We start from the raw sequence: 25,066 nt of genomic DNA on the forward strand, positions 1-25,066 counted from the left end.
TATGGCATGGTATGCAGTAGGTGCTCAACAAATTTTGTTATATGAATGAACACACCAATCTTTTGTAAGCGAATTCTGTTTTGTATGTTCAACTTTAAGTGTCCTTGAGTGTCTCCAAGACTATGATGAAATAGAATAGACTGTGTGGTTTTATTTAGGCAAAACATCCTTAACTAAAGTACTGATGCCCAATATTGTTCATTTATGACATAACCAGCTTCAAATCACTGTCGAGCAGGATGGGCTAGTATCTGTAAGGACAAGGCAATAATGTGACTATGTGACATGCACAAAGAATGAAACAGGAGGGAGTGGAACAGCTGCAATGAAGCTGAGATCACATGCTCTAGGGCATTCAAACCCCATTAACGCCAATCTATGTGCAATGAATACAACCCCTCCGTGAGTCTAACTTAGCCCACCTACCCCCAGTCAGTTTCTACTCTGGGGTAAAAATCTCCAAGTGATATTTTTAAAGTCATTTTTATCAAGTTTTATAATAGGCAGTAAAACTTAATTTAACTATTTTTAGAGCTTACCCGGTAGTAAAATAATTAGAAAATAGTAGTGATGCTAAAGAGAAAGAGAGCCGGACAGACGAGCAGGAGCTAGAATGAACACTTCTGAGAAGGGAGTGAAGCTGGCATGACAAGCTAGTTGAAATGATGAGCTTTTTTTTTTTTTTTTTTTTTTTTTTTTTTTTTTTTTTTAAGAAAACCAGTTTTGTGAGATTTCTCAAAGATTTGAAACAATAGTTCTTACAGATGTACATGTGACCACGTAATTCATTCTGGTTGCTGGGTACTACAGATCAACGTCCAGGGGAAATTTTGGGGTGAGTTTACATTTGATTGATGTCAGTGTGTGTGGATGACTTTGCTGAGAGTAGTTAATGGGAAAGCGGCCTAGTATCTCCATGAACTCCCTCAACTAGGGGGTGAATAAACACAAAGTACATCAAGATATGTATGTGAACATGTCATAATGAAATCCATTGTTTTGTACCCTAACTGAGAACCAATTAATAGCAAAACACACAAAACCGAACATATTGGGGCTAGGATGGCTCAGTGGTACAATACTTGCTTAGCATGTGTTAGGCAGTGAAACATGAGACACAAGCATCCTGCCCTCACATTCACAGAGTCCTATATAAAAGACATGCATCACCCCTCCCTCCCATCCCTCCCTCCCTCTCTCCCAATCACTGCCCCCAATCCTATTCACTTTTCTTCTCCACTTCATGTGAATGGTCTACATACCGACCATTGCCCTTGGAAGGAAGGCCCAGGTCACAGTGACAGTCCATTGAGAGACCTTGCATCTGTTATGCATCAGAAGGGACCACTCAAATGGGTCCTGCTGATTAACCTGCTCCTGGGTCATGTTGGTCGTTCTGCTTCCATTGTTTGTGTGTGCAGAGAAGGCAAGGCATTTGCCCTTGTACCTGGGTAGATAGGATTTCTGCCTGTGAAGACTGTTTCTTTCTTTCTTTCTTTTTTTAATCTCCTTTCCTTGTGCTTCGTCTCCAGGCTTGTGTTTTCACATTGGGTCTGGACCTTTTCAAGAAGAGACATAGAGCTCTTTAAAATAATTTCTAGGCCTTTCGTTTTTATTTGTTTGTTTGTTTTTGTGTGTTTTTGTTTTTTGTTTTGAAATGATTGCAAATTAAAAGAAAAGTCGACAGGATGGCACAAAAGTCCACCACTGTTTGAGGCTAGTGCCTCAACACCCTGATATTTAGTGTGTTCTTCTATAGATATGCCATATAATCCAATTTGTATTATGCATGGCAAGATGCTAATCCTCACAAATAAAGTAAACTCTATAACACGTTAATATGCTAGAAGGCCTCACCAGAGTTCACTGTGCCTGCATGTTTACTGTAAATCCAGTACCCTGTAAAAGAAGTAATATTGGTAATTTAGTACTAAGGGTACTTTGGATATTTGACATCCTATGTGTAAATGTTTAAGGCCTTCACAATTTAAATTTAATCACATTAATAAAAACATTATTGTATTTTATTTAAAAAAAAAAAGAGAGAGAGAGAGAAAGAAATCTATTCTCTCACTGTGCCGCTGTGACTTCTCCAGGCATAGTATGGATGGATTTTACCCCAGGATTTTTTTTACTTTTAGATGGATTGTTCAGGAAAGAATGGAGAGGGGATGAACAGAGCAGGGCGTTTCAGATAGAAAGTAGACACTGAATGACTTGAAGAACACAAACATCATCTCCTGCCAAGGAATTTATAACTTAGTGTCCTTATGTCTTTAAATGTCAAGAGCACAGGGTATTGAAATACAGATGAGTTACAGAGGTTGACTGAGACCATTAAAATATCAGCAAGAATGCAAAATCTTCAGAGATGGCTTCCCTTAAATAGTTAAGTAACACTATGTCTGTAAGTGCAAAATCAATATGCTAGCCTTTTGCCAAACAAACAGCAGTCATGGCTCATTGGTTTAGCATTTGGATCCTTGACACTGCCTTTGCTTTCAGGTTGCTTATGATAGTATGTACCATATAACTGAAAGCAACCCTGCTGCTATGGAAATGTAAACTTTATTTATTGGGCTTGTGATTAATTTGTCAACTCCAACAACCCCGACACCACAGTATAGAAGACTTTTGTATTTATCATCCTGCTGAGCTGTAAAGAAGTCCTCAAACTTGTGAACTAAAATTCCAGCAAAAGCCTGTGATAAAACATTTGTTTACAGGTTTGTGATAGGTATTTCATTTTGTTTTGTTTTTGTTTTGCCTTAATTGCCCTACTTTTTTTGCCTTAAATTTCTCTGACTCAGATTGTATTTTTGTCTGGATTTAAAATAGCTCTAGGGGCTGGAGAGATGGCTCAGTGGTTAAGAGCCCTGATTGCTCTTCCAGAGGTCATGAGTTCAATTCCCAGCAACCACATGGTGGCTCACAACCATCTATAATGTGACCTGATGCCCTTTTCAGCACTGTATGCATAATAATAAATATTTAAAAAAAATAGCTCTAAAATTAATTTCAAATTTTACCAAAACACCCTCATGAAAAAGAAAATCATCCAATTAGATCAACCAAAAAAAAAAAAAAAAAAAAAAGCAACGTCAAGAAATGCCATAGAGTATCCCTCATTTGAAGGTAGGTTTCTGAAATAGTTGTCTCAATTGCTGATCTCTTGAGACTACTGGAGAAAACAAGTGCTTCTAAAGGCCACTAATGGATGCCACACCTCCTATTTCAGAAGAAAATTCAGTTGAAAGAGTAACTGGTCTCCCATACCAAATGGTTAAATCCACAATCATTCATTTTTTTTTTAAAAACTCAATTCCCTACAGCACACATTTCAAATGAGTCACATAAAGTATAATAGGTATTTTGTATTTAGAATGTCTGAAAAGCAGACTCCAATTGTCTACTATATAAGAACTAGGCGAGAATAACAACACCTTTTATGATTCTGTGGCACTGATATTTTTTTCAATCTGATTTCTGCAATGTTTTCTTCTTCAATCATCAAAACAGCATAATAGTCATATTAAAAGGTCCTACTCTGACTATTTTGAGACTCATACCCACCCTCACGACCTGTTTACCCACCGAGTGCGCGACTTTGGACAAGTTCTGCTAGCATTTGGTAAACAGAAGACGTAAGGGAGTCTCTCACGTCTTTGATGCCTTTGTTGTGTTTGGCAGTCTGGGCTGGTCTGTGGCTCTTCTAATACTGATGTTTTCAAATTCATAAAACAGAAAGAAACGGAATAAATAGAATTGTAAACAAAGCCAGCTATATCAAAATTGTTACTAAAGTGTCAAAAAAGAATTTATGATATGATCAAATGTGGGTCTTTACAAAAACTATAGCGTTAGACAAAAGGTCTAGAAGCAACTCCATAGCACCACGGTCATTTTAACATACTAGTAAGTAGACTATCATTTGGGGTATCGGCAACAATTGAAATGTGATTTTTAAATACCCACGAGTTCTGATGCTGACAAGGCCACAGGCCTAATGACATCCGAGTTCCTCGCATACAAGCACGATGAGTGGAAACTTTAATTACAAGCTGCAGAAAATAGAAACATAATGTTTCTTAATATTTAAGCTTTGAAATGCCCCTCCCTCAGAATCCTATCCATCAAATGATCCAAAAGTGACTTTCCAGCAAAGATACTGTAAGATCTGATAGACAGTCCTTCTGCACATCTGGCTCCTGTCTGTACAGAGCGTAGTCTATGGACCATCAATACCTCCTACCTGGAAGCCTTGGACATGCAGACCCTCAGGACTCCCTTCAAATCGATCAAACCCACACCTGAGTGTTTGTGAGGTCCCCAGGCGGCTCAGCGTACACATCACTGTCTGAGAAGTGTCATTTTACATTAAGCAGTTCCACCTGTCTGGGTACATGTCAAACCGAGCAACATCAGATGTCTGAGAGCTAAAAGAGAGTCTTAAAAAAAAAAAAAAAAGATTGCCCTCATACTCAAAGTCCACCTTTCAATGAGAAGAACTGTGCCCTAAGAGCATCCGAATAGATTTGAGTGGAGCCTTTGAGGTGGGAGTTACTGAGGGATCAATAACCGATTGGCTTTAGGTTGATTTGAAACACTGACGAGCCACTGGGAGAAAGAATTGAGATTTGCTTTGAAAAGCAAGAGGGCAGTGATAGAAATATGTGTAGTCAGACCAAAAGGAGGGTCCACACTCAACTGGACTGAATACAAGCAAAGTTTGTGCTCCGTGCTCTGCTTGGAGCACATCTCAGTTGATGTTTTTGTGAATATGTGGTTTCTACTTCTGTGGAGCCAGCATCCTAGGCCTGAGAAATATTAGGTAGATAGTGGGTTAATTTTTTTCTCTCAGTGCCAAGGATTGAATCCAGGGTCTTACACAACCTTCTAGAAGAGCCTTCTTTCTATTTTTTATTCTGAGCCAAAGTCTCACTAAATTGCCCACAATCAAGTTGAACTCACTCAGTGTCCCAGATAAGATTTCAATGTACATTCCTTCTGCATGAGCCTTTGGAGCAGCTGCAAGGAAAGGCCTGGGCAACAAGGCCCAACTGTGACTTCTAAAGTTTACTATTCCTTCTATTACTATCATTGTCATTGTGTGTGTGTGATGTGCATGTGTGAGTGCATGTATCACACAGCAGGTGTGTGGAGATCAGAGGACAACTCTGTGGAGTCATTCTCTTCTGCTCCTTTATATGTGTTTGGGGTATGGAGATCAGATCATTAGCCTTATACAGCAAGGTTTTTACCCACTGAGGTTGGTCTTCCTCCCAGGTGTCTGGCTGTATCTAAATATGGAGGAAAAGCATCTACTACTGTGCCTGAAAGTGAAACTCTCTCATAGAAGTTTCAATGCAGTGTGCATTCCTTGGGAGTCTATTTTACACCAGGTAGTGAAAAGTAAGGAATGAATACAACATTGTCTTTGGTGTAAATGAGCTGTTGGGTTTTTTTTTCTGGGAACCAGGCAACCATAACAATAAATTGGGCTCTACAATGGAAGCACACAGGGTGTTACACTGCAGTGGCAAAGAGCTACAGTCCACTCTCTGACTCAACTATTCATTTTGTTGGCTACTTTATTCACTGCTTTGTTCAGCAATATTTATTGGGCCGTTATTCCAGGCCACACGCTAGTCTTTGTGGCTAAGTACAGAATGCTAACATTGGAAATTGTAAGATGCTTCCAGGTTGAAATTATATTGCATTTCATATGCCATACTTTGGGACCTTGGGTCCTACTCATTGGACAAGTGGAAAAAATACTAAAATACTTTTCGGGAAGTTACTTTCTGACTTGAGGTTTGAGGACAGTCATAATTGGTAACCAGAGAGGGACCCTCCGGTAAACATTTGAAGACTAGATCTGGAAAACTCATTTTTATAAATTTGTCTGCATTTCAAACTAGTACAACCACTTTGGAAATCTATCTGGTACTATCTCAGAAAACTGGGAATAGGACTTCTTCAAGACCCATCTATTCCACTCCTTGGGATATACCCAGAAAAAGCTCCAGCACACGATAGGGACATATGCTCAACCATGTTCATAGCAGCCTTATTCATAATAGCCAGAACATGGAAACAGCCTAAGTGTCCCTCAGTAGAAGATTGGATAAAGAAACTGTGGTACATTTACACTATGGAATACTACTCAGCTATTAAAAAAAAGGAATTTCCAAAATTTGTGGACAAATGGATTGAACTAGAAATTATCATAATGAGTGAGTTAACCCAGAAGCAGAAAGAGTCAAATGGTATATAATCACTTATATCTGGACACTAGCCCAAGGTATATGTCCCATGAAAGTCTTCACTTACCAGGAAAGTGGGACAGAGGGGAAGACTTCCTACTGGGACTCTAGGTGAGAGAAGCATGGAGAATGGGGAAATAGAAGGATCCAGACAGTCCTAGAAACCTACAAGAAGAACATTATAATGGGCAGATCTGGGCCCAGGGGTCCTGCTCAAACTATGGCACCAACCAAGGACAATACGTTCAGTAAACATCGAACCTTGTCCCAGATCTAGCCAATGGACAGGACATTCGCCACAGTTGAGTGGAGAGTGGGGACTGACTTTCACATGAACTCTGGTGCCCCATATTTGACCATATCCCCTTGATGGGGAGGCCTGGTAGCACTCAGAGGAAGGATAGAAGACGACCAAGAGAGACTTGGTACCCGATGAGCATATACAGGGGGAGGAGGTCCCTCTCAGTCACAGTCATAGGAGAGGGGAGTAGGAGAAAGCGGGAGGGAGGGAGGAATGGGAGGATACAAGGGATGGGATAACTACTGAGATGTAATAGGAATGAATTAATAAAAAAATTTGTTTGCATTTATGAAATTCTCTCATTCTTTTCCTGTTTATATACATGTAGTCAAATATCTAGCCTGTGTAGGAATATTATAGTTTTGCCTTTTTGTATTCAGTAGTTTTTTTGTTTGAGTATACATATTTTTCTTTAATTTACTGTCATTACTCTAATACTTTTCTATTGTTGCTTTGCAGCTTTGGACACTTGTCTTGATCTTATGGCCAGTCATTATTTTCATAATTCTGGCTATTACTCGGACCAAATTCCCACCAATAGCAAAACCAACTTGTAAGTAAATAACTGATTGTTTCTCTAACGTTTGTATTTATTTTAGTGCCATGTTAGTGCTCTATTATACACTTTATTTCTTTTAAATAATATTTCCTCTTGGCAGTAGCTACCTAAATAGTTTGTGCGGTTTCTCCTCCAAGTTCTCTAAATCAGAAAGTGGACTCTGGGGTAGGGAGTAGGGATGTGGGGATGGTGGGGAAGGAGGAGGGGGAAGGAAGCTAAGAAGTTGGGAGGAAAAAGTTTTACAGACGGGGGGATGGAGGAGAAATTGGAGAGGTGGGAATGGGAGGGTGATAAAAAGACATTGTATACAAGTTTGAAATTCTGAAACTATAAAAATGTTGAACGCGAGCCAGATGTGGTGATGCGTGTTTACAATCCCAGCGCTTGAGAGACTAAGATGGGAGAATTTTGAGTTAGATGTCAACCTGGGCTTCACCACAAGACATTATCTCAAGGTAGAAAAACAACACTACACTTCTGTATCTATAATAGTTATCTAGAATAACACGGAGCATGTGCAGCAGAGAATGGGTGTAAACCATCCTGATTTATCTATACCACGAGTCTCGCCATGGCACAACACAAGGTGCGACTGTGGGTGCTGCCGTTCTTTACTCTTGTAGTAGAAAACACAGACTTGTATTTGATCAACTGAACAAACAAAATGCTGGTCTGTAAGCACTTCTGTTCTTCACGCGGAGAGCTGAGCAGTGTAAACGTGTCGAAGTATTTCATTTGAAAGGAGGTTGTTTCCCATTTAGGGCTGTTTCACATCTATAAAGCCACTGCCCAGTTATAAAGTGGGCAGCCTGCCTAACTTAGTCCGTTATTTTCTTTCGGACCTGGCACAGAGATGCAGGAAGGACTCAGGAAGTTCTGAGCATCAGAGGAGAGCTCTGAGCCCCAACCATTTGATTGGTGCTGCTTTTGGTATATTACTGTTGATAATTTTGGGAGGATTATTATTCTTAGTTTGGGAGTAAAGACTACTCAGATATTTCAAAGCAGCAACTTTCTCCAAAGATCCTTATAAAACATCTTTACAAAACCCACATCAAATAACTATGACGATTGGCGGTGTACCGACTAAAATGCTGTATTATTTCTTGAGCAACAGTAACATGCTATATTGACTTTAAAATACAGTGATTTTCAGTCACCGGTTCATGAGAAATAGGATGAAAACTATACGGAATCTACTTCAGCCGTGCATAGTTGGACAATTCAGAAAATATCAGTTTAGTTAGTGTGATACATTTAAACTCTTGGTGCTCGAATAGCAGTTTCTTAAATCTGAATAACACCACCCCTCCCTATTTTTCCTGGAGGACTTTCCCCGTAAGTTGTTATATAAAGTTGTCAAAGAGAACTTATTAAGCTGTTACTAAACCAGCATAGTTTGACTTTCTGCATTGTGTGTGTGCATTAGCTCTTTGTAACACATTTATTGTATGTTCTTTATATCTTCAGTATATAACCCTGGACTATAGCAATAACAGCATCAGCATGAAAGTGGGACAACGGAACTTGAGATGCCCTACCTTAAGATGTTAGGAGTTGATTCACTGATAGTGAAAGAGTTTACTAGAGCCTTTCAACCCATTTCCACCAAGTTGTTATTTTTTTCAAGTTGTTATTTTTAAGGACCCCCCCCCCCACCATCACCAACGCACCCACCGCCCCAGTTACCTAAAATTCTCTTGTGAGACTTTCAGGAAAGAAATGTCAGGAGAGAAGTATAAATGTTTGGGGATGGGTGGTCTTAAACTAACTGTGCTGCCTCATAGGAATTTGAGAGTCGTGGAGGAGACGATGTAGAGGTCTCAGCATCCCATGAGGTAGCAAGGAACAAGGGAAGAGTGAGCGGTGCCTCCAGGCCTAATCTGCAGGGTTCTGAAAGAAACACAGTGTCAGAGAGGAGGTGAAAAACCATTGTAAGGTGTAGCTATCACACGCTGTAGTAGTATTGGAGAAAAATATTACAGGACAGTTCAAACACTGAATATGTATTCGGTAGGCACTTAGACCACCTAAGCCTTGTCAAAACAAAACAAAACAAAAAGTAGCCAATTGGTTTGTTATCAGGACTGGAAGGGACCGGTTCATGTTTTACATGAGACACCCAGAGAGGTTGCTGTTTGCCAAAATTCAGCCATGCGGACACAAGAGAAAGATATTAGAAACTGGTTGCCTGTGTATATTCTTGGTTCTGGAAATCTGGAGCCTAGATTAAGTCTCTTAAAGATTCCTTAATCCTGTCTGCTCTTAATAAACAAGAGTCAAAAAAAATTATGTTCAAGACTTCAACTGACGATTGATAGACTACAAAACACAATTATGCCGTTGAACGTGCTGTTCAGCAAGCAAATCAGAGCATCCGAGACTAGCATAGAAGGGGCTGCCCATCCTACCTCCACCCTCATTCCCTGATAGTGAAAAGTATAACACCTCATGACAGTTTGGATTTAGGCATTTTAAAAACACAATTTATTTATTTTCGTTTTATGTACATTGGTCTTTTGACAATTGTGAGCTGTCATGTGGGGCTGGGAATTGAACCTAGGTCCCCTGGAAGACCAGCCAGTGCTCTTAACCACTGAGCCATCTCTCCAAACCTGGATTTTAGTATTTTCATGTTGTTGTTTTAATTGTCCTTGGTTTAGAGCTCACATTTATTTATAATATTGAAAAATCAAAACTGGCTAATGGAAAATAATATTAAGTAGTTATTGATCTCATACTTTGTGGCAGACACTGGATTATTCATTTTATAACTGAGAAGACTGATCACACAGAAGCTGAGAAATAGCTAAGATTTCACAGTAATGAATGGTAATGTCTGACCTGGGCTGTCTGGTCTAGACTGATATTAAGCTACTGAAAGCCTGCCTACCTGCCTGCTTTCTTCCTTCCTCTCTTCCTCCCTCCCTTCCTTCCTTTCTGGTTTTTCAAGTCAGAGTTTCTCTGTGTATTCCTGAATATCCTGGAACTCACTCTGTAGACCAGGCTGGCCTTGGACTCACAGAGATATGCCTGCCTCTGTTTCCCAGAGTGTTGGGATTAAAGGCATGCACCATCACTGCCCAGCTAAAACTCATAATTCTTATATCCAGTAGCTGGTGCTTTGTTTTCATGTTGCATCATTTATATCAGTAAAAGAGGACTAAATATCAAGGGTTAAAAATATAAGCGTTTCTGTCATAAAAAATCAAGAATATAGAGAAAGGCGCTGTGACGCCATCTTGGCAGCGTCTTCGTTGACATTAGTATTCAGTGTAGCATGCTCTGACTCACAGTGCATCACTGAAGCTGTAATACCACAGAAATCAGATCCTGTTTTAGAGAGGTGAAACCCTTTCTGGGCTACGCTACTGGTTGGGCAATAGCACAATAAGATGAGGCATTAGACTACACCCTTTGCTGGAACTTGGTCAGAAGAAGAATGACATCTGTAATCCCACAGCCACACTCTGCTCTCAGAATAGCTTGGCAGGCACCAGCAAGTGCCTCCAAAGACTCTCTCTGTAGTATTTGATGGTTGGGCACCTGAAGAAGTCTGGATTTGGGGTGAATGAGGAAGCCACTGTCGTCTCTGATGCGTGGGAGCCTGTGCAGACTTATTCTTGCTATCATCTGCCTCCTTCTCTCACTTTTTCATGTTGCAACAAACAGCTCTTGCATATTGCAAATCTCCGGGAAGGAAAACCTCCCAAGCCTGGTAGACAGGCCCTGATGCTTCTCCTTCATTCCAATAGAAAGGGGCCGTGGCGCCAACTTTGTAGTCAGTCCAACCTCTTGCAATCTCCACATGCGGGAACTTGTCAAGAGATGAACTTCAAAGTGCAGATGCCACACTTAGCAGCAAAGTGAACCTCTCCAGCACATGCTCAGACTAAGCTCAGCTATAATATACCATGGGTTTTTCTTATTTTCTCATATATATACCTAAAAGGTGCAGGGCAGCTGGCTGCTGCTGACTTGTTTACTAAGAGCAGTGAGATCCTGTCTTACTGAGACCAGTAGATACCAGAGAGTACAGCCTTGAATAACAAGGCCATCACATTTTCTCTTGTCTACTTTTAATTAATATTTTCAAGTGATTAAAAATATGGCTAAAAGCATAGTGAAAAGTGTACCCTATAAAAATTACCGCATACTGAACCAAAACTCAAATATGTTAAAGCTACCATTTCTTAACATACCTTCTTCTTTAGAGGATAGAAAATTCACTTTTCACATGTTAAGACTGATAGGAGCAGGTACAGGAAAGGGGTCAGTTGAACTACCCCAGTCTATGATAGCATGAGGTTATACTAAATTCTATCTATCCAGATGCTACTTCCTAGTTTGGATGAATACAAACTCAGCTAACCTTTCTAGCATGTGTTTTGACCAGCAAAGCATAGCTTTTGCATTTAAAGGCACATGAAAATAGCAACAGGAAACATTAACTAGATACTACTATGTGGCAGACATTATATTGAATCCTGTGTTCATAGTAGCTCAGCTCTTTTTTTTTTTTTAACTTTGAAAGTTAAAAAAAAAAAATTGAAAGCACACAATGTTAAGAATTCACCAATGCTCACAGTACAAGCCTGGATTTTACCCACGTTTCACCTACACACTGTGCGTTTATCTAGTTTTATAGCGCCAACCATCAAGACCCTGAGGCTTGCCTCAGTCTTTGATTTCTTCTGCCCTTCCCCTATCACTATTTCCATAGATTGAAAAGTGACCCCGGTTGGTTTTTCTACCTATCAGCAGGTCTGGGAAACAATGTTTTGAGGAAGATTGAAATTATTGATCAATGGCAGTCTGTGGGGTCCAGGCAGATTGTTTTAGCCTGATGCCTGGATTGTTACGAAGCGCAATTCCTCTTATGCTGAAAGCATCTCTCGAGTGAGAGTTAAGAGAGCCAGGGAGAGGAGACATTTTGTTGTTGCTGTTGATTTTTGCCTGGGATGTTTTCACACAAGGGAAGGTGGACGTGTGTGCGCAGGGTTCCAAGGCACGTTTACTCTCCAGCAGTCACACAAGTCAACAGATCTGGTGAGGGACTCAGAGTTGGTCATTTTGCTTACTATTTTGATTGGCTTAAAATGTGTTGATGGAACTGGGCCACAATGGTGAATGTGATCTGTCTCTGCTAGTGGGTCTAGGAAAGATGAGAAGGAAGGTTGAAATTATTGGTCACTTGGGGGTTCGGGGTGAATCCATGCAGACTGTTGTACCCACGATGAAAGGACTTTGCTCTGGGAAGATCAGGATTTGTCATTATTCATCGTTCGTTGGCCATTGCCCCATCTGATTTCTCCATTCTCATCTGTTCCAGTCTAAGTCAATCTCTCAGCTTAGAAACACTTGAGTCACTGTTGACTTCTCCCTTTTGTCACCTCCCATAGCCAATTGCTCTCAGTCAGACTGTGTCTTATGAAATGTATCCCTGAGTTCTCTGTACCTTTCCGTTCTTCCTGTTTCACTCTGACATCAACATCACATCGTCTCATGCTTGGATTGATTCTATGGCTGGGGGTGGGGGTGGGGTGGGGTGGGGCCATACCCTATTCCTATCTTTTGCTATGTATCCTAAAATAGTCTCCATTCAAACCTTCATAGTCAGGATTGTCTCAGCTTTACCTTCTTGCCATTCTGTGGTAGGATGCTGGAGCTTAAAGAGAAGGTGTCTGAATGTCTTTGTCGTTCCGTGCTCTTTTTTAAATTAATTTATTCATATTACATCTCAATGGTTATCCCATCCCTTGTACCCTCCCATTCCTCCCTCCTTCCCATTTTCCCCTTACTCCCCTCCCCTATGACTGTGACTGAGGGGGACCTCCTTGCCCTGTATATGCTCATAAGGTATCAAGTCTCTTCTTGGTAGCCTGCTATTCTTCCTCTGAGTGCCACCAGGTCTCCCCATCCAGGGGAAGTGGTCAAATATGGGGCACCAGAGTTTGTGTGAAAGTCAGACCCCACTCTCCACTCAATTGTGGAAAATGTCCTGTCCATTGGCTAGATCTAGAAATCTGTGCTCTTTCTTACTTGGTTGTTTCTTTCACATCCTCAAGGCCTAATCGGAACATAAATTCACATCTTAGCCTTTAACATTTTCTGATTACTTAAATTCTAATCGCTGCACCTGTCACCGACATATCGACTTATATTTGCATTTGCATGAATGATGACAACCTTAGCTGACTTACGACACAGGAAATACATTGACAATAGGGACCATGGCACCCTAGTCATACCAGACACAGCTCAACTCCTAATGTGATAACAGATAGGAATCCAGCAAGTCAGAAGATGCTACAATTTACAAGATTGTTAATGGGATACTGAATTGCAAAGCCATTCTCAAATGATGGTAAACAACAACAGCACAACAACAGAATAAACAAAACAAAAAAACCTCTGTGTGAATGTGTAGTGAGTAAGTGGCCAATGGCTTTGTTGGCTTTGATTTTTCACTCCTCAGATATTGGTGAATATTACTATGATATCAGAAAAAGGGGAAGGACATAGGAAGGATTGGCAGGGGGAAATTATGTCTTCATTTTAAAACTTAAGATGAGAGGAAGGAGGAGCAATGAAAAAAAAATCAAAATGCCAACAAGGCCTATAATGCTTACATTAAAAACGGAAAATAAAGTTCCATTACTCACCTCAAACTAGGTCCTACTTGAGATTTCCACCACAAATATTTACAAGCTCTAAATTCATAGCAGACATTGACCTTTTTATGTGGGAGACTTAACAAACTATATGTTACTTAAGAAATTTTAGAAAATTCTACAATAGTTTCTAAATTTCATACCTAGTCCCTTGCAATAATTAGTGGCCATTTTGAAAACAGTTCTGACACTTTACATGACAACATGAAGATGAATTCTGGGACACACACAGAAGCAAAACGGAGATTACGCTGGGCCCTATTTCCCTTGGCGTTCTTCTCAGAGCTATTTGAAGTAAGCATGAGGAGGCTAACGTGAGCCCAGCACTGCCCCACACCTATCCAGCAGGCTGCAGCCCTTGCTGTCAGCTGCCCATTTCCCTAGTTCCAGCCTTGAGTCTCTTGCAGTGCAGATGGGCATGCCCTAATGCCAGACACTGTGATGAAAAGATTTCTCAACTGCTGTTGTCTTGAGATAAGTACACAGAGTTACATCAGATAACCAGAAATGCCTCTAAAGTACACAAGAACTTGATTTATCTAGCAGAGAATTAGGATAACGAATAGCTGTTGATTGCCTTAAGGGGCTTTTCTTATTTTATGTTCCAGCACCCCCACTTTGAGAGCTTTGCCTGATAAACTTCTCAGAATGCTCCAAACTTGAGTTTGGTGTGGAAACCACCCACATCTCATCTCTTTCACTCCTTTCTCTTCCTCTCCCTTCGAAATAAGCTGAGGACCTCCTGTTACTCTAACACAGGGAACACGAAATGTCCACATCTGTAGGCAAAAATAACTGAGTAATTATTTTAAATGTTCTTATAAGAATAGTGGCGTCTCTTCCTGAGGACACCGATCTCAGTTGCTCTCTCTAATATCCATTTAAAGCCAAGATCCAGAGTGAAGGACCTCATTCTAGCTAATTCCCTTTCACTTCCTAGGGAGCAGGTAGTCCAGGCTGGCTCATGAGTGAGGGCTCCGTGACACAGCCATATCTTCCCAAGGGACTTTCATTAAAACTTCCTTCCAAGCATCACACAGGAAACCTAACCTACCAAACTTGAGTCATCCGTGCTACTCTTGCTGTTTAAGTTTTCCATTGTTCCCGATTAGGTCGCATCATGTCCTTTGTCTTTGATAAATGAACCGGTGTACTTTTCAGAGCGAAATAGCCCCTGTGGAAGAAATGCCACAGCACACACTATTCTCTTTCTCTCTGCTCAGTTGGAATTCCATTGCAGATTAATAGAAGAATGCCCTTTAACATTTTTTTGCAGTTTGAAATATGAGATTTACACCTGTTTTGGTTACATACTTACATAATTATAATTGGAATAAAATCGCCATCATTATGAAAGGCAACGTAGAGGTTGAAATCACATTCAGTTGAGGTTGCCTGTTTAAACACACCTTGCACAAGTCCATGAGATGCTCTGAGCTGCGGTATCTGGTATTAAACAATGGCATATAGTTTATGGAGTTCCTGTGTAAACTAAACAAGTTAATAACTCCTAAATACTTAAGTGCTTGATCCTGAGGTATAGCTGCTTTAGTTATGGATATTATTATTTTTATAATAGTATATATAGGAGCGATACCATCAGTTATTGAACACCATAAGTCATTCTAGTGTCTAGTCATTATTGAGCGATGAGGAAGAGGTGATTGAAATTTCCCAACACATATTCATGCCACCATGACATATTTAAAGGGTATCTGTTAGGTATCCGCAGAACCCACAGAATCATGTCTAAACAAGCATAATAAGCACATTAGAAATGCTAAAGTAGCAATGCTCATCTTATAGTGTAGGCAGATCTGGGAGCAAAGGAACCAAATGAGACAAAATTGGTGACTGCCTAGGACCTGGCCTGGGGCGCAGCAGGACAGAAACAGCTTAAATTCACGCATTTGGCAAAAAGCTTAGGATTCAAGATCAATTCTATCTTAATTAAATTATTTTAGAAGTTAATGAAAGAACCACTGTTACCGATTTCTCTTTCGCCAAAGTTTGTAGTGTGGCTTCCATATGGCTAAACTTAGAATACGCAGAAAAGCTTTGTTGAGCTGTGTCTTGAGGGACTGTAGGATCTTGTGAGGTCAACAAGAAGCATCTTTACACTCCTTATAGACACCAACTGTCATGGGTGGGGACACAGGGCAGGAATTCAGTTGTCTAAGGAGGGTGCTTATTAAAAGTGTAGGTGATGGAACTAAAGGTATTCATCTTTATTTTGAAGGGGTGAGAAGCCAGTGGATCATTTTTTGATTTTTTTTTTTACTGAATCTATTTCATTTTATACCATCTGTGCATTTTTCTGTCCAAGGCTATTGATAAACTGAATAATCATATTTGCATGGTAAAATACGGAAATCCTGAGCTACCTAAAGAGAAGCATTGTTATCATTTCACTATACAGTTTCTGACAACGTGCACACACACTCTCACACCTGCATATACACACTACCACATGCATTTGCACACTCTCGTGCATGCATACACACACAGCCAACTTCAGACAACTAGGCTCAGATGCCCTGTTATATCAGGACGAGACGTGTCTTAAAAGAGTGGGCACAAGTGACCCAGTTGTGAATGGAGATCTAGTTTGGAAACTCCTTCTTCAAACCCTCTTTATTGGACATGTTAGAGATCTGCAGTGTCTGTAGACTTCTATGCCACAGTTACTTCTTTGGTCTTTCCCTTAACACCCCTTTCTTCCATCCTTTATTACCCATATTTTTTAAAAGTCAGAGAATTATTAATAACCTAAAAGCTTTCAATACAAAAATCAATACTAAGTTAGCCGTGCCTTCTAGCTTCTGACTGTCCAAATGAGATTGATACAATCTAAGACAGGAAATGGAAACACACTAACTAAAAAGAAAGGAAGGCAGGGGTCATAGCTCTGAGTATTTTTCTTTTCTGTTTTCTTTTCTCTGAAAGGGTCCTGCCAGATTGGTGACAAAGGATATAAATGTACACAACTTTTGGGGCAGGTGTTCCTCCAAAATGATTTTGTAGTTAGGTTGCATGCTCAGGGGAACCCAGTGTCACATGACAAAGTGCCTCACACACAGGCCGGTAACATAATGCTGCTCATTGGGAACAAAGACAAACTACAATGTCTCCTGGCTCTTTTGAAATGGCTGCCCTGTCTGGGCCTAGTACAAAAGTGCCTCTGGAGAGTCTTATCTGTAAGGATGAGTCTTGTGAATAGGATGCTGTCTATCGGCAAGGCGCTCCTAACCTAATTAAAGAGTGGAGAAACACACCCTGCCTACCATGATAGATTGAAAATAAAAAAGCTAAATACAACTGAGTAACAGTATTTGGTATAGCCCAGTGCACATGCTAGCCACTCAAATCTCTGTTCATTGATTATAGGACTAGGCAGCAAAGTGTAAACACATGGGTAGGAAGTATCAGTACTCAGGTACTGGTGGACAGTAGGTATCAGTACTCAGGTACTGATGGCTAGTATGTAAATATCAATACTCAGGTATTGATCAAGCAATGTTAACAGTGAAGTCTACTGGAAGTAAAAAAAAAACAAAAAACAAAAAACAAAAAAAACCAAACAGCCTTGCTTAGAGTTAGCATAAAAGTAAATTCTGTTTGGAAGGAAAAGCATATATATGCAACAAGAATAGTTAAAAGTTTTGGAGACATGAGCTCTACAAGCACCTGGCTAATGAAAGAAGACTCATCTGGTCCAACTATGGTGGCTCGCTGTAAAGGAGCTGGGACAACTAGGTGGATCTTGTAGTGTAAGAAATACTAGATGTGGAAGTGTGCATTTTATCCTATAGTAATGGACACAGGTCTGTAGGCAGTTACCTAATTTTTCATTTCTCAATTGGCCAATAAACTAAAGGAAACTAGAGAGGATTTTTTTCTGCTAGAATTGTTTATATTATCTAGATACATACTGATATATTAACATTATTAACTAATATCTAGATAATAATGATATATTAATATCATTAACTGTGTGGACTGCTTGTTACTCTACAACAGCACTCCCACTCTCACCCCCACCCCAAAATTCAAGGCAGCAGCAATGAATTTGCCCACTGGTTCCCACGGATTAAAAATTAGGGAGTGACTTTGCTGTGGGTGGGGTTCAGAGTTTCTCATAATCTTGATGCAAGATTTTGGCGAGGGCCGCTGTGATCTCGACTTAACAGACACCGGATCTGTCTCGGAGGCAGATTGCTGCCATGACTGACATGCTGTTATTAGTTGCTGGTGGGTGGCCTTGGTTTCTCCCCAACAGAGTCCTCACTATGGCTTGCTCAAGTGCTCTCATACTTGGCAGCTGGTTTCCACATAACAAGTGACCCAGGCAGAAAGTTGGCATTTTCTTTTATTTTAAAAAAGTATTTTTTTGTATGTGAGAATGTTCTTGCATTTATATATGTGCACTATGTGGCTATCTGGTACCCTCAGAGGCCAAAGGAAGATGTCAGATTTCCAAGGACTGGAGCTACAGATAGCTGTAAGCTACTGTGTGAGTGCCAGGAACCCAACTTGGGTCTTCTGCAAGAACAGCAATTCCTCTCAACATTGAGCTATCTCATTTCTCCAGCTTCAGAAGCTTGGATTTTTATGACTTTGCTTCACAAGCCTCACTTCTGCCACCTCCTCTTACTTTAGAGGCAAGCTGCCAATTCCAGTGTTTATCAGGGGCAAGGCTACAAGGCTCTGTTTTTTCCAGAAAAAGTTCCAAAGATCCCCAGGAACAAATTTTGCAGACACACAGCAATCAGGTTCAATGGTGCAGTAAGAACACGCACAAACCTCATGTGCTTGAGATGCATGGCCTGCCATGACAGAACTCTTATCTGATTGCCCAAATGTGTAGCACAGTGCGTACATAATGAGGCTTTATTACATAATTTTTGAAATGTAACTATTTCATAGATGAAGACATTTATTTTTTTAGATATGTTACTTACAGACCTCACCAAGTGTCAAAGCCAAGATTTTGTTCAGTTTTCCTGTGCACATCTGCTTTCCACTCACTATGTGATCTCTCAGACAGAATCACTCAAGACTATTAGATAAGCTCACCTTGCTGTTGGTACAGCTAACAGAGCCATTCTCTGGAATACTGCTTGATACTCAGTAGTCACTTGCCAAATATTTATTGAACAAATGGATGAGTTTGGTGCCACAGTAACCGAGGCTAGAAGTATATAGATGTCTGTTCGAATGAACTCTCAATGGAAAAACATAACATGCAGCTGTGTCCACGCCCTTCTTGTTTAAGGGATCATTCTGTCACACTCATTGAGAGGACATCATGTTCCAAATTTGTCATTTACGTGCCAAAAGTACAAATGATAAGGATCTCCTATATTTTGAGAAGTTTTATGATGACTTCAAGTAAGCACTGTGTGGCAAATGAACTTCGTATCATAACAGTTTTGCTTTAGACACAGTTAAACATCATCATCATCATCATCATTATCATTATCAATTTGAGACAGGGTTTCACTATGTAGCTTGAGCTGTCTTGGGCTTTGCTGTATAGACCAGGTTGGCCTTGAACTCACAGAAATTCACCTTACTCTGCTTTCTGGGTGGTGCACTAAAGGTATGCACCACCATGCCTGGCTAGACAGTCCTTTCAAGAGTAGATGTGGTGTGTGTGTGTGTGTGTGTGTGTGTGTGTGTGTGTGTGTGAGTGTGTGTGTGTGTGAGTGAGTGTGTGTGTGTGAGTGTGTGTGTGTGTGTGTGTGAGTGTGAGTGTGTGTGTGTGAGTGTGTGTGTGTGAGTGTGTGTGTGTGAGTGTGTGTGTGAGTGTGTGTGTGTGTGTATGTGTGTGTGTGTGTGTACTCCTGGAATTCCTTTTGAAAAGTCGTATTCATTGACATTTAGTTCACGAGGGCGAACAGATTCTATATGTGGCCCTCATATACCTCTCTATGGAACTTTAACATGAATTGTTATAGAAAGATTATACTAAAATCAAGCCTAGTTACTGTGAAAACTGTCCTCTCCCTCTGTGAATCATGCTTGCTTTAATATGCTATGACTAGGCTTAATTTTTAAGTACAGTTCAAAAACTGAGGGGGTAAAATACACGATTTTGTGACCTGGATTATATTCCTCGCACAGACAAACCAAAAGCTGCTGATTAATGTCATTATTTTGTTGATTTATCTTTAGTTTCATGTGGAAATCTTTTATAGGTGTGTAATCCAGAAGGAAAGCCACAGGAACAAGTGCAGTGCACGCGCAGCCATTATTATCAAAGCCATGTTAGCTTTGCTAATGTAGCCAAACCTCCCGAAGATGCAGCCATCAAATTTCTGAAATGGGCATTAAACTTTAGCTGAACTAAAGCCTAAAGCAAATGAACAAGAATGGGATTAGGCTCATCTGAGGCATCAAGAAGAATGCTTAAAGTATTAGAGCTACAGTTTCTATCCTTGTTCCGTTCCACATAGCTAATGTGGATGTGCTAAATATTCAACAACCCGTGTGTGTGTGTGTGTATGTGTGTGTGTACACTATATGTGTGACAGTAACTACGGAGGCAAGAAAAAGACATTAGATCTCCCAGAGATGCAGTTATGAGAATTTGATGTGGGTATTGGGGTCTGAACTGGGGTCCTCTGGAAGAGCAGCAAGTACTCTTAACCACTGTGCCATCTCTATTGCCCCCACTCAGCCACTCATAATGAAACAATTGTTCTTATGTTGTGCACTATGCGGGATCTGAAGGAGAGCATGAATTTCTTAGACGAAGATGTCCGTAATCAGCTCAGACTACATCTAAAACCCACAATCTATTATATCATCAACTCCGACAACAGGAACGAAGGACCCAAAATTCACTAATTTAATGCAACAATGAAATCTTTGATGCTAAAGAAGTTATGTAAAGCTTAACATTCTGAGTGAGACCTGAGAAACAGCAATGGCTGTGTCCCTATGGAGAAGAATACGGCTTTTCAAGGAAGGAAGGAGGAAGGAAGGAGGAAGGAAGGAGGAAGGAAGGAAGACGAACCCAAATCAGGATGGTGAAGGTGTAAAGTTAATAGAGTTGTATCTTTAAACCTAGGCTTGACGTCTTTACTCTTTCTACATCCCTCTCCACACAGCTATAACAAACTGAATATATGTGGAATTTGTTTAATGTGTCTCTCTGGTTTCTCCTAAACAAAATCTATGCCAAAGGTTCTTTCTTACCACATTTCATTGGAAGCATTTATTAGCATACCACAGTCCAATCAGTAGACCCATAAATGAAGCCTCATTCCAGTAGATACCAGAAGGGAACACACACACACACACACACACACACACACACACACACACACACACACACAATGACCAAGTGGTCTGGAATCCTAATTGCTAGAGTAAAGGTGTTAGGATGCCTTTATCTGACAATGAAAATGAGGTCATGGCAATAAAATATGGTGTTCTAGAGGTCAGAGAAAAGGCATAACTATGCGTTTATTTGAACTATAAAAATCAGTGGCCACTCTCGCTAATATAAACTGGGAGATAAAAATAAAATGACAGAAATGGATAATACCTAAAGATATGGGAAAGAGAGAAGTAATAGGAGATGGTAGAGGTTGGGTGTTGAGGACAAAAGGATTAAAAGAAATGAAAACATCTCCTGGGTTTTGACCCAAGAGTGTGAGAAAACAAAACAGAAAAATTGTAGCAATGATCTTGTGTAGTATTGTCTTTCTGTTCTTGTAACAATCCTGAGAGATTCATTATTATAGTTTCCATCGTTCTGCGCAAGTCAGGATTCTTAAAGAAGAAAGTATAGGAGACTTGTGAAACCCATGAGTGCTTGGTGACAGCACTCAAGTCAACTAACAGTCAGCGTTTGTGACCTGGGAAAATCACTTTGGAGATAACCAGACTACCTTCCTCAGGCATTGCAGGGGGTAGTTAAATAAGGGATTGCAACCAATAGAACAGCATCTAATATGGTAATTCATTCTATTAAAAAAAAAAGGAGGCCTATGATCTATTTGTGCATATAGTAAATGCTCAATAAGTAACTAGCACGAGTAGCAGATAACTTGTTCTAAATTTGACAGGTAACAGCCTTCTGCTTTGGATCCAGTTCTTCGGATGTATTCATTGTATATGGCACGCTGCTCCGATAGGACAATGTCACAGGAATAGAGAATTGGGAGGATTGTTTATTACCCAACAGCTCTCCACCCTATTTTAAAACTTATTTATTCTTGCAAACCATTCTATAAAACTATCACTGATCTGGTGTTTAAAGAAAAAAGAAATGGTTTCTTACTTTAAGTCCACCAATCCAAATTATCCTACGACTTTAGAAAGGAAACAAATTGTTCTTTGATTTCTATACTTATATACCAAATGATATATGTGCAATTGTGCCAAGAATCCTGAATAAGAACTCTCTTGATTCTAAATTAGTAATGCTGGAAGGAGTAAACCTGAACCACAGCTACAATGAATCGATTTGAGAGCAGGGTGTTAATCTGCTTTGCTTATTCCTGCCTTCTGTCCCAAGTTCTGTATTTGAAAGTGAAGATTTGAAGTATCAAAGTTTTCTTTTGGTGTCTGGACCATGATTCAGTGCATTCTTTTAATTCTCAGGCTTTCCTCTTCTTTAGCAGATACTCAATAAATATTTGTTGAATAATTGGATAGACAAATAGAGAGATGGACAGTCAAACATATGAATATTTTACACAATGTTGAAGTCAACGTGACAGCGGAGTTTAAAAACAAATTCCAGCTTCTCTTTCACCACCAAAGCTCATTTGAGGAGCCATGCATTGCATCTCTTCATTCAGCGAAATTATGATGGATGCAAGATCATACTAAGACTGGACAGTCTGTTCTCCACAAAATGGCTGCCTCCATCCTCATTTTCCTTTCCTTAATCAAATCGATTTTGCCTCTTCCCATTTATTAAAATCCTGATTTGAGCTGATGACAAATAACTCCAAGACAAGGCTCTGACAGCTTCATTTCCACTCTTTCAGTCAACTCATAAAAAATGAATCGAAGAAGATCCCACTTACATCCAGCTACTGTGACCTAACAGCTTTCCATTATGGCAGACTAACTTCTTTGCGATTCTAAATGAAAAATAATTAAGGGTATATGGGTTTGTTACAAATGCTCAACACACCTAATAATAGCTCCTTTATCTTCCTTTACTGTCAGATGGCTGCTGAATGAGTAGGGGACAGCCCCACAACATACAAGTCATCCTAAACAGAAAAAATGGCATCCAGGCATTTCTCCACCCCTACATCCTTCAGTCATCACAGCTGGCAGTTTAATCCTTCCAAATGTCACTTGAAACTCTTCCTCCATTTCTGCTGCCACTGCCTCTGTTCACATCTTTATCCTGTCCACCTGTCATGGGATAGTGGCATTATGCCTGGTTTCCATGCCTCAACTGAGGCTTCCTCTGTTGACCTTTTATACCGATACCAATCATGTTCCTAGACCCAAACCTATAACACCGTTTCCCTAATTAATAGCCTTCTGAATGAACGTGACCATTAGGTGCCATTGTAGAACACTTTCTACCTTCCATGAATGGACCATCTCTTCTCACAATCCCCTCCTTGACGTAGCTGCATATGTCACATTAGTCAACAAAATAAAGGAAACATAGCCCTGGAACTATAAACGGAATCTAGACTATCCAGTCATGTGCAACGCAGTAGTATATTTTGCAAGGATAATGAAATGACCATGTGAGTCAATTGCTTTACATCTGAGTTCAAGTTAGTGCATTACCACGGGGTTTCCCTGTACTTCAGGCTCCTCTGGGATTTTTGTTTTTACACTCATGCCTCTGTATATATTATTTCCCCCTTCATTGTAATTACTCAGCTATTTCTAACTTGTACTTCAAAACCCACATCAGGCACTGATTTCTCTAATACTCTCCTCCAGCCCACCTACTCTGTCACACCAAAGGGTATCAAGCTCAGATTTCATATTGTATGTACCATGGGCACAACTCTACCATCACACATATATTATATCAGTAGTAATAGTCTACACACATCCTTGCACCTGAGCCCCAGCACAACCATTGCACAACCTAACCTGCTTCTAAGTGTGTAGAAGTTGGTGATCTACATGGAAATGGAAGCTCTGTGTATAGTAAACCATGAAAGCACACGTTTGGCAGTGCCTTCTAGCCTACTTAGCACAAGCCAAGCCAGTTTGGCCATTCATGATTGATCAGTGTACTCTTCTCCATAGACAGTATTAATAATTAGCTGCTAATTAAAGAAAGGTGAGCTACATGAGCTTCTCCCCCAACGGTCTTGTTGGCAGTCTGTATATTTACAGTGGAAACAACCTTCAGTTTGCCACATCATGAAGACATTTATTAACCAGTATGCACAAAGACAGTCACATGACACTCTTCTTGAAGTTGAATGCAGTCCTGTCTACTATGCCTTTTAGGTGGTCAACAAAGACATTGATGGCACAGCGCAGCAGGCTCCTGGCAGCAGAGATCCTTAGCTTTGGGATTTCCCCGTGCTACACGAGTTCTAAAGTATTCTAGACCCCTGGCCTTGCCTTTTCTTCTTAGACCCTTTCTGTGTAATGGTGGAAAGGCCTTTACAGCATTGGCTTATATACCACTTATTTCAGTGATGAAAACTTACTTCTCTCTCCTGTATGTGTTTGAACACAGTGTAGGGATGACTGAAGTTCAGGCTGGAGAAGCATTTTCTTGCAAAGTGCCACCCTGGCTCACTTGCGTTTAGCCTTAACTATCCCAGCATGCCTGTTTTTCTCATTTGGGAGCTTCAAATGTTCCCTGTGGATTTTAGGCTGTAATTAACTAGAAAGTTCCCTAATAGTTGCTGGGTTGTAGATTTAAATTAATAACTCCCCTCTCTCACTGCATAGGATGCATTTTCAAATAAGTTACCGATATCTTCATGCCTCCGGCGAGGTCTGATGGGTACTTGCCAGCTCCCCTCTCAGGGTGAACCACTGAAACTGCTGCTGACAGCACAGGATGCTGGCCCGGATGTTGGACTAGGTGAACAAAGGATGTTCTCTGGCTTAAAGCCAGTTAGTATTTCCCAATCCTCATCCTCTCCCAGGGGTCACCTTGATAGGATCTCATGTCCATGGTTGTACCTTCCATCTTTTCTCACTGTTTGCTGCCTTTTATGCTTTACGTAAGTACCATGTTCTGGTCTTATCCTTACATTTGGGGTCTGGCGATTATGAATAATACTTGTCTTCCCTAGTATTT

At 40.3% G+C, this 25,066-nt stretch overlaps 1 protein-coding gene across 1 annotated transcript in view; it reads left to right on the forward strand.

The window, feature by feature from the left end:
* Positions 1 to 25,066, forward strand: part of Abca12 (ATP binding cassette subfamily A member 12) — a 157,447-nt gene that overhangs the window by 5,542 nt on the left and 126,839 nt on the right. The window contains exon 2 of the mRNA XM_051154135.1: positions 7,027 to 7,120. Within this exon, the coding sequence (XP_051010092.1) occupies positions 7,027 to 7,120 (94 nt within the window). The remainder of the gene's footprint in view (positions 1 to 7,026; positions 7,121 to 25,066) is intronic.

Source organism: Acomys russatus, chromosome 12 (assembly GCF_903995435.1).
Source record: "Acomys russatus chromosome 12, mAcoRus1.1, whole genome shotgun sequence".
Classification (NCBI taxonomy): domain Eukaryota; kingdom Metazoa; phylum Chordata; class Mammalia; order Rodentia; family Muridae; genus Acomys; species Acomys russatus.